General features: G+C 46.3%; 1 protein-coding gene across 2 annotated transcripts in view; it reads left to right on the forward strand.

The window, feature by feature from the left end:
- The window catches only part of FBH1 (F-box DNA helicase 1), a 46707-nt gene that overhangs the window by 14472 nt on the left and 16722 nt on the right, over positions 1-15513 (forward strand). For both annotated transcript variants that reach the window (XM_060097577.1, XM_060097576.1), the window contains exons 4-15: positions 3354-3484; positions 3591-3726; positions 5266-5456; positions 5966-6058; positions 6411-6505; positions 8280-8448; positions 9145-9367; positions 9983-10070; positions 10149-10235; positions 10927-11063; positions 15112-15211; positions 15301-15422. In XM_060097577.1, coding sequence (XP_059953560.1) covers positions 3354-3484; positions 3591-3726; positions 5266-5456; positions 5966-6058; positions 6411-6505; positions 8280-8448; positions 9145-9367; positions 9983-10070; positions 10149-10235; positions 10927-11063; positions 15112-15211; positions 15301-15422 — 1572 coding nt within the window. The remainder of the gene's footprint in view (positions 1-3353; positions 3485-3590; positions 3727-5265; positions 5457-5965; positions 6059-6410; positions 6506-8279; positions 8449-9144; positions 9368-9982; positions 10071-10148; positions 10236-10926; positions 11064-15111; positions 15212-15300; positions 15423-15513) is intronic.

Consider the following 15513-nt stretch of genomic DNA (forward strand, 5'->3'; position numbering starts at 1 on the left):
CGCCCTGCCCTTCCCTTTGTTGTGTCATACTTCTCAGGTTCAGGTCTCCAGTAAGCCTGAGGGCTGGGAGAATGTTCTGCTTAGCTTGTATGTCCCTTAGACCAGACATTGGGAATAAACCAGAGGTAGAGAGTTTAACTTATTCTTCAAATGCATTGAAGTTTAAAACCTTGGAGATGGAGGGTACGGTGGATATTTCAAAGCTTAGTACCTTTCTCTTCTAAGCCCAAAAGATTTTGGAGGAAATTTCGTATAGCTCTTGCTCCATTCTTTGCCTGGGGTCTTGTCTCCTACTTTCTAAGAAATATCTTTCTGTTTTTATTTGTGAACTCTGTTTTGGTTCAGTATTTCTACCCATATAATTGAGATCTCTCTGATGTGAACTGGGGATAGATGAGGTTTCCCTCCATTCTGCTCGAGAAGATTTTGGGAAGATATCCCAGCTTATCCTTACCTCTTGATGTTTTGTTTGTTTGTTTGTTTGTTTGTTTTGTTTTGTTTTTGCATTACGAGGGCCTCTCACTGTTGTGGCCTCTCCCGTTGCGGAGCACAGGCTCCGGACGCGCAGGCTCAGCAGCCATGGCTCACGGGCCCAGCCGCTCCGTGGCATGTGGGATCTTCCCAAACTGGGGCACGAACCCATGTCCCCTGTATCGGCAGGCAGACTCTCAACAACTGCGCCACCAGGGAAGCCCCCTCTTGATGTTTTTATCATCACCAGCAATGACTTGGTTATTTTCAGTGACCTTGTCACAGCTCTCATTTTCTTTTTATTTCTTGTAGTGTCTTTGTCTGGCTTTGGTATAAGGTTATGCTGGCCTCAGAATAAGTCTGGAAGTGCTCCCTCCTCTTCAGTTTTTTTGAAGAGTTTGAGGGGGATTGATGTTAATTCTTCTTTAAATGTTCAGTAGAATTTTTCAGTGAAGCAGTCTGGTCCTGGACTCTAACTTTTGGGGAGGCTTTTGATTACCGATTCAGTCTCTTTACTCATTATTGGTCTGTTCAGATTTTCTGTTTCTTCATCATTCAGTCTTTGTAGGTTGTGTGTTCCTAGGAATTTATCCATTTCTTCTAGTATATCCAGTTGGTTGATCTGCAGTTGGTCATAGTATTCTTATAAGTCTTCTTATTTCTGTGACATGTTGTAATGTTCCCCTCTCATTTCTGATTTCAGTTATTTGAATCTTCTCTTTTTTCCAAAATATATCTAAGGGTTGTAGATTTTGTTGACCTTGTAAAAAAAAAAAAAAAAGAAAAAAAGAAAAAAAACAACTCTTAGTTTTATTGGGTTGTTTTTTTTTTTTTTTTTTTTTGCGCGGTACACAGGCCTCTCACTGTTGTGGCCTCTCCCGTTGCGGAGCACAGGCTCCGGACGCGCAGGCTCAGCGGCCATGGCTCACGGGCCTAGCCATTCCATGGCATGTGGGATCTTCCTGGACCGGGGCACGAACCTGTGTCTCCTGCATCGGCAGGCGGACTCTCAACCACTGCGCCACCAGGGAAGCCCTTATTGGGTTTTTTTTCCTATTTTTCTATTCTCTATTTCATTTATCTCTGCTCTTTAGTCTTTATTATTTCCTCCCTCCTGCTAGCTTTGGGTTTAGTTTGTTCTTTTTATAGTTCCTTTAGGTGTAAAGTTAGGTTGTTGATTTGTGATCTTTCTTCATTTTTAAAAAATATTTTTTAAAAATTATTTTATTTTTGGCTGTGTTGGGTCTTCATTGCTGCACGTGGGCTTTCTCTAGTTGTGGTGAGTGGGGACTACTCTTCGTTGTGGTGTGCGGGCTTCTCATTGCGGTGGCTTCTTTTGTTGCAGAGCGTGGGCTCTAGGCACGTGGGCTCAGTAGTTGTGGCTTGCAGGCTCTAGAGCACAGGCTAAGTAGTTGTGACACATGGGCTTAGTTGCTCCGTGGCCTGTGGGATCTTCCTGGACCAGGGCTCAAACCTATGTCCCCTGCATTGGCAGGCGGATTCTTAACCACTGCACCACCAGGGAAATCCAGATCTTTCTTCTTCTTTAATGTAAGTTTTTATAACTATCAACTTAACTTTTAGCCCTGCTTGCACTTCATTCCATTTGTTTTGGTATGCTGTGTTTTTGTTTTCATTTGTCTCAAGGTATTTTCTAATTCCTTTGTGATTTCCTTTTTGACCCATTGGTTGTTTTAAGTGTGTTGTTTAATTTCTACATATTTGTGGGTTTTCCAGTTTTCTTTCTGCTACTGATTTCTAGTTCTGTAGTGATTGAAAAACATACTTGCTATAATTTTCAGTCTTTTAAAATATGTTGAGACTTACTTGTTTTGTGTTCTTGTACATGATCTTTCCTGGAGAATGTTCTATGTATACTTGAGAAGATCGTATATTCTACTGTTGCTGGATGGAGTGTTTAGTATATGCCTTTTTGGTCCAATATTGTTTGTTCTATCCATTCTTGAAAGTAGAGTATAGAAGTCTCCTGTTATTATGTTGCTGTCTGTTTTTCTCTCCAATTCTGTCAGTGTTTCCTTCCTAGATTTAGGAGCTCTGATATTTGGTACGTGCATATTTATAACTGTTATATTTTCTTGGTGAATTGACCCTTTTATCATCAAGTAATATTCTTTGTGTCTTCTAATAATTTTTTTAAGTTATTTGTTCAGCTGCGTCGGGTCTTCATTGAGGCACGCGAGATCTTCATTGCAGTGCTTGCTGTGGCGTGCGGGCTCTTTGTTGTGGCGCGCGGGCTTCTCTCTAGTTGTGGTGTGCAGGTTTTCTCTTCTCTAGTTGTGGCGTGCAAGTTTTCTCTTCTCTCGTTGTGGCGTGGGCTCTGTAGTTTGCAGCATGCAGGCTCTAGTTGAGGTGCGTGAGCTCAGTAGTTGTGGCATGTGGGCTCAGTTGCCCTGCGGCATGTGGGATCTTAGTTCCCCGGCCAGGGATCGAACCTGTGTCCCCTGCATTGGAAGGCGGATTCTTCACCACTGGACCACCAGGGAAGTCCCTCTTCTAATAACTTTTGACTTAAAGTCTGTTTTGTCTAATCTTAGTACAGCCACAACTCTCATGTTATTTAATCCTTGCTGAAGCTCTGAGCCATTAGTGTCCCAGCAGGGGCAGGACACTATTTCAGATAGGGAAATTGAAGCACTAGCTCTTCCCAGATTCTGTAAGAAGTAAATGTTGGAACCAAAACCAAGAGCCCCCCCTTCTCCTACTTTCCAACGAAAATTTGTGTAATGTTTCTACCCTATTTGCCCAGCTTTTGAATTGTAGACTGTGATTGTTTTTCAAACAGTTATCCATATGTTTGTGGCCTGATCAGTTCTCTAATAGCCATTGCCTGCATGTTGTTTTGGATTTTTTAAACTGTCTAGTTCATTCCTTGGAAAAAGCTGTATCACCGATACCTGATGAATGAAGAGCAAGCTGTCAGCAAAGTGGACGGCATCCTCTCGAGCTATGGCGTAGAGAAGGAGTCAGACCTGTGTGTGCTGAACCTCATCCGGTGAGTCCCCGTTTCCTGGGAGGAAGTCGGTTTCCAAAGTCCTTTCCCAGAAATCAGCACTTACTGGATCACCTTTCCCATGGACGCTGCTGTGAATGTCTTACAGCTACACAGCCACCACTAAGTGCTCCCCGAGTGTGGACCCTGGACGGGCGTTGTGGAGTCTGAGGGATCACCTCCTCCTCCCCGAGGCAGAGGCCTGCGTGCGCCAACACCTCCCCGATCTCTACGCTGCCCCTGCCGTACGTGAAGAGGCTGCAGGGAGGGGAGGGTTGGGGAGGCGACACCTTTTCTCTTTGGAAGAAAGTGTATTGGTGATCAAGTTTGGTTGAAGGTTATTTTAGATTTATTTTCAAAATCTTCCTTCAGCCTTTGCTTTGAAGCCTTAATCTTGTCATTGGTCCCACAGAGAAATAAAAGGCTACATTGTTACAGATTCTTTAATTTGGAAGGAATTTAAAAAAGTATTTCATCCGATTTCCCATTCTGTTGAGCAGTTCCAACAGAGGATGGTCATCTAGCCTCTACACACTTTGATTAGTAAGGATTTCTTTACCAGGCAGCCCATTGTATTGTTGACACCTTGGGTTATTTGAAAGAACCAGAGAAAAGAAGGATTTTGTACTGACACACAGTGAGTTAATGAGAAGCTGGAAATAGTCTCCAGTTTCCTTTGTCTTGTGGCTTCTCATCTGGATAGCGATTCTTCTTAAATTTTGTTTTGGAAGCCACATGCAACCTCAGCCTCATTCTGCAGCCAGTCGAGGGTTGGAAGTCCAGCCATGTGCATTTCTCTGTCCCTCTTAGTGAAGTGATTGTCACTGGAGTGAGATTTGTTTCCCAGTATGGTTGTAGTGAAAGGTGTGTGGAACTTTGCTTTTGTGGATGCATTTTTAACAGGGAGGCTTTGCAGTAAAGTTAAGAATGATAGTTATATACTATATGTCCATTATTATTATTTTTTTTATTTGGTTGTGCTGGGTCTTAGTTGCGGCAGGCGGGCTCCTTAGTTGCGGCTTGCCGGCTCCTTAGTTGTGGCTTTCAAACTCTTAGTTGCGGCCTGCATGTGGGATCTAGTTCCTTGATCAGGGATCGAGCCCAGGCCCCCTGCATTGGGAGCGTGGAGTCTTGACCACTGAGCCACCAGGGAAGTCCCTGTATGTCTGTTATTGATATTTCCATGTTAGTGAACATTTTCTTAGACATTAATAAATGGAGCATACTGTGTCCATAATAATAAATTTTCAATAATTTAATATTCAGTTAACTTAATATTTAATAAGTATTAAATAATAATAATATAAAGTAAATAGTAAATTAACATCTTAATGCTGTTGAATTGTCAGTCTTGATTTCCCCCTAAAGACTGCTGTCTTCTTTTGTATCCCCCAATTTTTGTGCCTCCCAGATGGGCACCCATTTAATAGTGAGCTTGTTTGACTTGAGTGTCTGGACCTGACCTGCCGGGGGTGGGGTGGGCTGGTGAGGAGGCGGGAGGATCACGTCTGCACGGGGTCTTGCATTAAGTACTTTATAAATGTTATTTAATCAAAGAAAACTTAAGAACTCAAACCCAAAAATGATGAGAAAGAAGGAATCCAGGGTAAAAGGAGACATGCCTGGTGTTTCCCAAATGTCATTCGGGAAGTTTGCGCTCCGTTTAGACAGTCTGAGGAAGGTACTCGAACCCCAAACCTGGCTTTCTTCACCAGCTGTCCCATGTGATTCTTACTGGTTGTGTTTTGGGTCTCGTCTCCTGTCCTGTCCACCTCCCTCCTCAGGGTGTCAACGTGTGGGCTTTGGTGGCGGCCATCGTCCTCCTGTCCAGCAGCGTCAATGACATCCAGCAGCTGCTCTTCTGCCTCCGGCGGCCCAGCTCCACAGTGACCATGCCAGACATCACCGAGACCCTGTACTGCATTGCCGTGCTGCTCTACGCCATGCGGGAGAAAGGGATCAACATCAGCAACCGGTAACTGGCCCCCACCCTGCCCCTTCCCCGCGTTACCGCTGGGCGAGCCCCACTACCCACTGCTCCGCCAGGTTCTCCCTGAGGTTTGAGTGCAGTGATGCAGGCAAGCGGGCTCTGTGAACATGAGGTACTGTGGGGTCGTACACCATCCCCGAGATAGTGTCTACCTTCAGGGCTGTTGAGCCTGGAGTGGACGGAGCCTTCTGTGTTCATACGTGGCTACATTTTGTTCCCCAAAGAGCACATCCTGGTCTATCTCCTTTGCCTCTGCCCACCGCAGCCAGGCATCTCTCCCAGAACCGTGCTCTCCAAATATTTACCTCCAACAGTGCAGGTAAATATAGCTCAGCTCTAGGTATATTTAAACCCTTTTCTTCCCTTTTTTTCATAAAATGGTGGTACATATTTTATTTTTAGCAATGGTTAGGAGTCTAAAAAACATCTGAGGAAAAATAAGATACAGATTGTGACTGAATTTGAAAATCTCTAATCTGCTTTTTTCCTGTTAGGATTCACTACAACATTTTCTATTGCCTGTATCTTCAGGAGAATTCCTGTGCTCAGGCCACAGAAGTCAAAGAGGAACCATCAGTCTGGCCAGGGTATGTCTGTAAGGGTGTGTGTGTGTGGACGTCTTTGATTCCTGACTCTTGTACTTGAAGAGGAAAAGGTGTTTTGTTTTAACCACTTTATTGAGTTATAATTTACATTACATAAAATTCACCCATTTTAATTGTATAATTCAGTAATTTTTAGTAGATTTACTGAGTGTGCAACTAACATCATAACCTAGTTTTAGAACAATTTAATCACCCTAAGGGGGGGCGGCCTCCCCTTTTTTCTGGTTAAATTTTATTCATCCCATTTGGTTTCCTGTTTCATTTTTGACAGTCTGTCACCTGATCTTTTCAATTCCTTATTCTTTTCCTAATTTCTCTTCTGTAATGATTATAGCAAGAAAACAACCATCCAGCTGACACATGAACAACAGCTGATCCTAAGCCATAAGATGGAACCTCTTCAGGTGGTAAAAATTATGGCATTTGCAGGTAAGGGGGCTGCCATTCCTGGAATGCCTCTTACCACCTTACCCGCCACCTGCCAGAATATCTTTACCTTAATCTATTATTGAACTGCTGCAGTTAAATCATCTAAAAAGCAGTTGCCAAGGAATAATTGCTTTTTCTTACCACTCCGGCGGGGCATCCACACTGGACTTCCTGGTGAACAAATGGTCCATAGGAGTTTGTTTGTGGGGTAGATGCTACTGGGATTGATCCAGCCTATTATGTATCATCATATCTGCTCAGACACTGATTGCTTATGGGGCGGTAGGTCATGTGAATCCCCTGTTCAGACAGTGTCAGGAGCTCCTTGATTTCTGTAGGGTGAAGTCTAGAAGGGCCTCCTACCTTTTGGTTCTAACATACATTCCTCAGTCAGCTAATTGTGCTTCCTGGCTCTTAGAGTACTTGGTTGCTCTTTGAACCTTTGCTCATGCTATTTCCTCTACCTGGAATGCCTTCCCACCTCTTTTCTGCCTAAATATCCTACTAAAAACAACAGCCACTTTATTAAATGTCTGCCCTATGCTAATCCTAACATTCTGTGAGGTTGGTTTATTTATTTATTTTTTGGCTGCACTGCATGGCAATGCAGGATCCTAATTCCCCAGGGATTGAACCCATGCCCCCTGCGGTGGAAGTGTGGATGGCCAGGGAATTTCTGGTTCATTTTATGTATGAGGTTTTAAAGCTCAGGGAAATTAAAATGATGTGGTCCAGATTAAATGAGCAAATACGTGGTGGAGGGAGAATTCAAAGCTGGATCTATTTCTCTCCAGAAACGTGCCTTTTCCCCTCCCCGCCCCCTACTTCCTCTATCTCTCTGCCATCCGATGTTGACCCCCGTCACTTCTGTGTCTTCTCGGTGGAGGCTTCCTCAGCCCTTTGAGACCTCTGTGATTCTGAACTCTCACTGTGACTAATCTGTATTAACTGTTTGGTGTCTGATTACATGGGAAGAATAGCCAGCACACACTTTCTGTAAACACCTCCACACTATGTCATTGATCTGTTGATCTTCAAACAGCCCTGGTAGGTAGGAAAGGAGGTGCTATTTTTCTTCTTTTATAGGCGAGATTTTCTTTTTTGTTTCCAGATCCATATTCTTTTTCACTCTGCTGTGTTATCATTATTCTCTTTTTTTTTGTTGTTCCAATTTTTCCAACTGTGTTGGTGTTTTATTCCCAACTAGATTGTAATGCAGGAACCTTGCTTTGTGTTTGTGACATGCTCCCAGTGCCTAGTGTAGGGCTGGATGTGCAGTAGGTGCTCAGGAAATACTTGTTCGGTGGGTGACAGTTGACTAACTGAGTAACTGAATGAAAGGTGGGGAGGAGGGGCAGATAGGATAGTTCAGAACGGGCTGGAAGGATCCTTGAATCTCATTTTCATGCTCTTGCTGTCGAAGCATGAATGGTGCCTAGGCTAGCATAGCTACCGTTTATGAGTTCCTCTGCTGGGTACCTGGGTAATTATCCTGTACACCCTAAGAGGTCAGTGTTACCCACACAGGCTGAGGAGCAGACTGAAGTGGCCCCTCTAGAGCTGCAGGGTCTGCAACCCCAACCCAGGTGGCTCTGTCTTGAGTCTGCTGCTCCCTTCACAGCACCGTTGTTAGTGTTCATCAGTACTGGAGAACTTGCCACTGTGTGGTCCCAGACAAGCGGGGAGATAGGCATGGGTGGGACCCGATTATAGCGTCTGTGGGAACCGTTATTCCTGGTCAGAGGGTCACCTCCCTTGCTCTTGGCTTCCTCAGGCACTGGGAAGACCTCCACCCTGGTCAAGTATGCTGAGAAGTGGTCTGAGAGCAGGTTTCTGTACGTGACCTTCAACAAGAGCATTGCCAAGCAGGCCGAGCTCGTCTTCCCCAGCAATGTCATCTGCAAGACCTTCCACTCCATGGCCTACGGACACATCGGGCGCAAGTGAGCATTGTGGGGCCACTGTTGCCATTACATCCAGTTACTGCTCTCACGTTGCAATCAGAACGCCACAGGGACTCGGAGAAAACTTAGTGCTTTATCTTCACTTACAGGCAGGGAATATGGCCATAGATTGAGTAATTTTTACTTCACCCCATAGAGATATATTGCTACTGAGGGAAGCTTAACACTCTCTCACTGAGGCAGGCATTCTCATGTCTCTGGAACTGAGGCACAGAAGGTCAGAGTGACTTGCCTAAAGTTCAGGGCATCACCCGTCTGGTTGACCCATTCAGGCTTTCCTCAGAAGCTGGAGGGGAGAAGTCGGGACTGAGGGGCACTTGTTCCAGGCACCCAGGGCTTCTGAGCCGTGTCCCCTTGGACGAGAAAGCTTCAGGGAACTTCGAGGTTCCCCCCCCGGGGCCTCCTGGAGTCTGGTCCACACCTTGGAACAGTGGTATGTGCTGTGAGCCACTTCGTCTCCTGGGTTATTAGATGTGAATTCTGGAAAGCATAATGGAGCCCTTTCCAATCCTACGAGGACCTCACTCAGCTCCTCTGGCTTATTTTTGTCACCTGTATGTGCCACTTCCAGTGACCTGGTGGTGTCATCGGAGAGAAGGGGGCAGGCCTGGGGGAGACACTAAATCGCGAGTTGCCACAAAAGCCAACCCTGTGCCTTTGGGACGTGCGTTGCAGGTACCAGTTGAAGAAGAAGTTGAATCTCTTCAAGTTAACCCCCTTCATGGTCAACTCTGTCCTCGCCGAAGGGAAGGGTGGCTTCATAAGGGCCAAGCTAGTATGTAAGACTCTGGAAAACTTCTTTGCCTCGGCTGACGACGAGCTGACGATCGACCACGTGCCCATCTGGTGTAAGAACAGCCAGGGACAGAGAGTCATGGTCGAGCAGAGTGAGAAGCTGGTGAGTGTCTCAGTCCCTTTGGAGTTAGGGCTCGGGAGGAACAAGGGCTCGACACGGTGCCAGCTTGTGCTGGTCTTTGATGTCTTCAGAGCTGCTGGCAGGAGGTGGAGGGGAGGCCCTAGGCCGGTCGTGCTGGCTGCGAAGTGTACAGGGTTTTCTGTGAAGAGCGCTCATCTTGCTCAGTCCTCAGCCTGGTCCTCCATTTCACAGATGGGGCTCCTGCCCAGGGTTTATAAGAGCTCGTCGTGGGGTCTGCTGGTCCAGGGTCTAAAGATGTGATTCTCTTTTCTAATTTTTATCAAGTCTTTTCAGTCATTGACCACACTTTTTAGGAATTAACTGTCGGTCATAAATCTAGAGGAGTCATCCAGCCTTTCTTGGTTCATCAGATGCTGTGCCTCCTGAGCGATGCTCTACCTCTGAGTGTGGTCCAGCGCCTGGCTTTTGCCCATCTGGGCGCCTGACGTTGACACGAGGCCCTCGTGGAGCCGGGGAGGTCAGGGGGGGCCTGCCGTTCACCGTGAGCTTGGGCCTTTGCTTTGACCCCTGCCCGTGGACATGAACTCCTGATTTCAGGGTCATGACCTTCACATCACCGTGTCACTTGCTTTCTAGAACGGTGTCCTCGAAGCGAGCCGACTTTGGGACAACATGCGGAAGCTGGGCGAGTGCAAGGAGGAGGCTTACCATATGACACACGACGGTAGGCACGTGCCCAGTCCTGAGCCCCACCGTGGACCCGCCTCATTCCGAGTTCTGACTCTTCTGCCCCTTCTTGTAGGCTACTTGAAACTCTGGCAGCTCAGCAAGCCTCTGCTGGCCTCTTTTGACGCCATCTTTGTGGACGAGGCCCAGGACTGTACCCCAGGTGATAAACCATTCAGGACACCAGTAGTCCCAGACACATAGCAACAGTGTTGTGAATGTGTACGAGGACACGTGTGTGCATAAGTCGATGATTCTTGTCTGTCATGAGGAGGAGCGCGTGACGCTTAGTCGTTCAGAAACGCTTTGCTGTCTGACTGTGGATTTCAGCACTTGTCTCTCCACCCCCACCCCTTACCCAAAGGAGACTTAATTTTCTCTAAATGTTTTGCTTGCGTTATTCTTAAAATATTGCCTGAGCCTAGGTCACCGGATGATTGGCTTGAGACTCATGTGGAGGGGGAAAAGGTAGTCAATTTAGATTGAACAATTTGTGTTGTGTATTTTTCCAGTGGCTGATAGAAAATAGTGTGACTTGGTAGGTCATTTTGGGGCCTTAAATTATAATATCAGAGAAGATAACTTGCCTCATTTTATATTTGCCTGTGTGGTTTCTTATACTCAGTAATTTATTCAGGAGTAAAAATAATCTGCATTCGTAGGGTTAGAAGCTGTTTCTTTTGTTTGTTATAAAATCATTTCTTTGGACTGAGTGCACCTGTGCTGGAGGGAAAGATAACTCTGTTGTCCAGTGTGCAAGCATTTTCATCCTTTTCTGTCTTAAGTTTGGTTTCTTTTTGCTCCGTGGGTTGGTGTCGCTTCAGAGCCCTTACTTTCCATCTTCTTGGTCGCAGCGATCATGAACATAGTTCTGTCTCAGCCATGTGGGAAAATCTTCGTGGGGGACCCACACCAACAGATCTATACCTTCCGAGGTGCAGTCAACGCTCTGTTCACAGTCCCTCACACGCACGTCTTCTATCTCACACAGGTAAGCGCTGTCTTTGCTTCCCAGTCCCCAGACGCGTATATACACGCAAGCCCTTTGGCTCCCCGCCCTGGTTCTCCAGTGTTGACTACGTGCCAGGCCCCGTGTGAGGCTTTTCATGAGGCTCACTGTGTGTAGCAAATCCGTGCCTCTAAGCAGTGGCTCTCCGTGGTTCTCAGGGGGTCTGCAAACTCAAAACTGTTTTCATAATAGTTACCTGCCTCTTGCACTCTGTTGACATTTGCACTGATGATGCAAAGTCAGTGGTGAGACTGTGGCTGAGAATCTCGGCTTCGGCACCAGCCGATCCTAGCAGTTGCCTCATTCTTCACTGCAAGGCACTGAGTCAAAAAAGAAAGCAGGCAGTTCACTAAGAACATCTTTTTTTTAAGAATACTGTTTTTTAAAAATATTTATTTTTATTTATTTATTCATTGCGGCACACAGGATCTTCTGGTTGCAGCATGCAAACTCTTAGTTGTGGCATGCATATGGGATCTAGTTCCCTGACCAGGGATCGAACCTGGGCCCCCTGCATTGGGGATGCAGAGTCTTACCCACTGGACCACCAGGGAAGTCCCTACTAAGAACGTCCTTGATGGCACAGGAAAAATGATCAATTTCATTACTGTAGACCCCTGAGTCCGTCTCTCTCACAGTCCGTGTGATGAAATGGGAAGTCGGAGGAAGTCCTTCTGCCCCCGCAGTGTGCTGCTGTCTGACCAGGAGCACTTCTGTGATTGTGTTGTGAGCTCCACCGCTGCTTCTTTCGTTTGTGCTTGAACGAGCAGCTGATGGACCAACTCTGGTTATTCAGACTTGGGGATTTGGCATTTTCTCAAAAATGCATGCTATGAGCTGTGACTTCAAGGAAAACAGCTGACGTGTGTATTGCCGAAGATAAAATTCTTGCTTTCAAGTGAAATCCAGATTTTGGAAACCTTGTTTCCAGCATGAGCATGGCAACTCCTGGGGCCTTGATTGTCTGGAAAAGCTGTTACATGTTCCTCCCCTTTTCAGCACTCATCTTTGTGAGGCTGTCACACCAGGCTGGATGCAGACAGAGCTCTGAGATTCGGCTCTCTTCTCTTAAGCTGGGCAGTAAAAACATTTGCAAAAATGTAAAAACAGTGCCACTGTTCTCTCTAACTTCTGTTTTGGAAAATAACATTAAAAAAATTTTTTTTAATTTTTTGGCTGCGTCGGGCAGGTCTTGTTGCTGCGCGCGGGCTTTCTCTAGTTGCGTTGAGTGGGGGCTACTCTTTGTTGCAGTGTGCTGGCTTCTCATTGAGGTGGCTTCTCGTTGAGGAGCACGGGCTCTAGGCATGCGGGCTTCAGTAGTTGCAGCATGAGGGCTCAGTAGTTGCGGCGTGTGGGCTCTAGGGCACTGCCGTGAGCTCAGCAGTTGTGGCTCGCAGGCTCTGGAGTGCAAGCTCAGTAGTTGTGGTGCATGGGCTTAGTTGCTCCGTGGCATGTGGATCATCCCGGACCAGGGCTCGAACCCGTGTCCCCTGCATTGACAGGTGGATTCTTTTTTTTTTTTTTTTTTTTGTGATACGCGGGCCTCCCACTGTTGCGGCCTCTCCCGTTGTGGAGCACAGGCTCTGGACGCGCAGGCTCAGCGGCCATGGCTCATGGGCCCAGCTGCTCTGCGGCATGTGGGGTCTTCCCGGACCGGGGCACGAACCCCTGTCCCCTGCATCGGCAGGCGGACTCTCAACCACTGCGCCACCAGGGAAGCCCCGGAAAATACCGTTTTAAAAATATGTTCTGTATGTTATCATGTAATGGGGTTATTGTTATATTGAAATGCACTAAAGTTGCTAATGTGGTAATTGTAGGTAGGTACAACTCACGTAAATGATAAGCGTCTTTGGGTGCTCACTAAGTTTTTAAAGTATGAGGAGTCCTGAGACTAAAAGGTGTGAAAACCACTGCTTTTAAGAAACTCACTTCTAGTAAGAGGATGTGAGACTGCCAGCAAAAGTGCCAGCATCATCTGAACTGTGTTCTGTTCTTTTCTAGGAGGCCCTGTAGCCCACTCAGTGACCTTATTTCCTGGAGTTCCCCTTGTTTGCTGTAGTGACTTAGGGTGGCGTCAACCCAGAGGAATTTTTTTTAATAGACATTTTTTGGTTTCAGATTTATAGAAGAGTTGAGAAGATAGTATAGAAAGTTCTTACACATCCTACATTCAGTTTCCTTTATTATTCACGTCTTACATTCGTGTGGTACATTTGCTACAGTTAATGAACTACCGTGGATACATTATTATAAACTAACGTCCATAGTTTATTCAGATTTCCTTGGTTTTTTACCAAATGTCCTTTTTCTATTCCAGGATCTTATTCAGGTGACCCTATCTGCATTCAGTTGTCAAGTCTTCTTAGGCTCCTGTTGGCTGTGCTCTGTGGTTTCTCATACTTGTCTTGTTTTTGGACCTTGAAGAGGACTGGTTAGGTGTTCTGTCGGATACCCCTCTGTTGGTGTTTGTCTGGTGGTTGCACTGATGTTTGGGGAGGAAGGCCTTGGAAGAAAAATTGCTATTTTCTTTACAAGGTATTGGGGGCCCATACTGTCAACGTGGTTTGTTTATTTATTTATTTATTTAAAATATTTATTTATTTATTTGGTTGCACTGGGTCTTAGTTGCGGCAGGTGGGCTCCTTAGTTGTGGCATGTGAACTCTCAGTTGGGGCATGCATATGGGATCTAGTTCCCCAACCAGGGATCGAACCTGGGCCCCCTGCATTGGGAGCGCGTAGTCTTACCCACTGCGCCACCAGGGAAGTCCCCCGTCAACATGATTTATAACTGATGATGTTGTCTTGGTCCCCTGGCTGAAGTGGTGCTTGGCAGGTCCCTTCACCGTGAAGTGACTCCCCCCGCCACCCCTCCACACTGTGTGCCTTGGAAGGAAGTCACTGCCCTCAGCGCTCACTCGGGAACAAGAGTTGGAGTGTCTACATAGATTATTTAGAATTCTTCTGCAAAGGAGATTTTGTGTCTTCTCTTCCATTTATTTATTCATTTATTTATTTGTGTCAGTATGGACTCGTGGATCTTTATAATTTGAGTTATGGCTCACTTAGAATAGTTCTATAGCAACAAAGTACTGTTTGTTGAAAGTCTTGCTTTCCTTAGGCTGTGTTATTGATATTCACCAAATTACATAATACTTCATTACCTTAAGTTATAAGTGAATGGAAAAAGGCAATAAATACCACGAGTTTGGGCAAGAATGGTGTCTTTCCAGTTACAGTGGTCAAGGGATTAGTGTGTTGGGCCTCGTTTTGAAGGGTAAGAAGTTACTGCCATGCAGCACGGTAGGGGGAGGGCAGGGAACGCTCAGGAAATGGTGATTAGTCCCGTGGCCAGTTATGTAGGGTTTGAATCGATGTTGAGGGAGCCTCGGGGCAGGGGGAGGCCCCCTTCCTCCCTTAATTTTCTGTATAATATACGCTTCTTTGTTAGAGGCATTTGGAAAGAATGGTAGATTTGCTTAAAAGAAAAGTTTGCTGCTGGTCTCGGGGAACGAAGGGGCTAAGGCTGTCCAGGCTGCGGGAGCCCTGAAAGTCCACACGTCACCTTTTCTTCGTGGAGTGCTCTTCCTTTTTGTGGCGAGGCACAGGCTTGATGAACATGTGAGGGAAAGATTCAACTGGCAGAGGGAAAGAGGCCAAGTCGGGGAGGCATGAGGTAGGGGTCTCTGAGCTGCGTTGGGAGCAGTGGTAAGAAAACGACTGTAGAAAACATGGTGGAAGATTGTCAAGGTTTGGATTTGGGGGCAAGAGATAAAGAAAAGCAGGTAACTCTCAGGTTTCAAGATAGAAAATGCTATTCTGAAAACTTAGAATGGTGATTCTTTGCTTGCCAAGCTCCTGTTCTGTGTAAGTCGGTTTAGAGTAGGGAATTTCCAAGTACCCATTCCAGGTCGGGTGAGTCAGAGATGCTCAGTGGGGTTTGGTGAGGCCAGGCCTTGGCGGTGGTAGCAATGCGCTCACGTTCTTCAGGGGGTGTTAACTCCTTCCGTTGTGTTGTTCTCCCACAGAGTTTTAGGTTTGGTGTGGAAATTGCCTATGTGGGAGCTACGATCTTGGATGTCTGCAAGCGAGTAAGAAAAAAGACTTTGGTTGGAGGCAACCATCAGAGTAAGGCTTTCAGTTACTTGTATTTGTTACACAGATTACCTTCCCTCTTTATCTGGATTTGCCCTAGAGTTTGTGCTCTCTCCCAAAAGGTGGCATTCGAGGTGACACGAAGGGGCAGGTGGCCCTGCTGTCCCGGACCAACGCCAACGTGTTTGATGAGGCCGTCCGGGTGACGGAAGGAGAAGTACCTGCCCGGATCCACCTGATAGGGGTAGGAGTGCGTTTCTGTTCTCTGCTCTCGCCCGGAAACATTGCCGACACACAGAGCCGATGAAAATGGCCCACATATCCAGGCTTACTCT

Source organism: Mesoplodon densirostris, chromosome 4, assembly GCF_025265405.1.
Source record: "Mesoplodon densirostris isolate mMesDen1 chromosome 4, mMesDen1 primary haplotype, whole genome shotgun sequence".
Classification (NCBI taxonomy): Eukaryota; Metazoa; Chordata; class Mammalia; order Artiodactyla; family Ziphiidae; genus Mesoplodon; species Mesoplodon densirostris.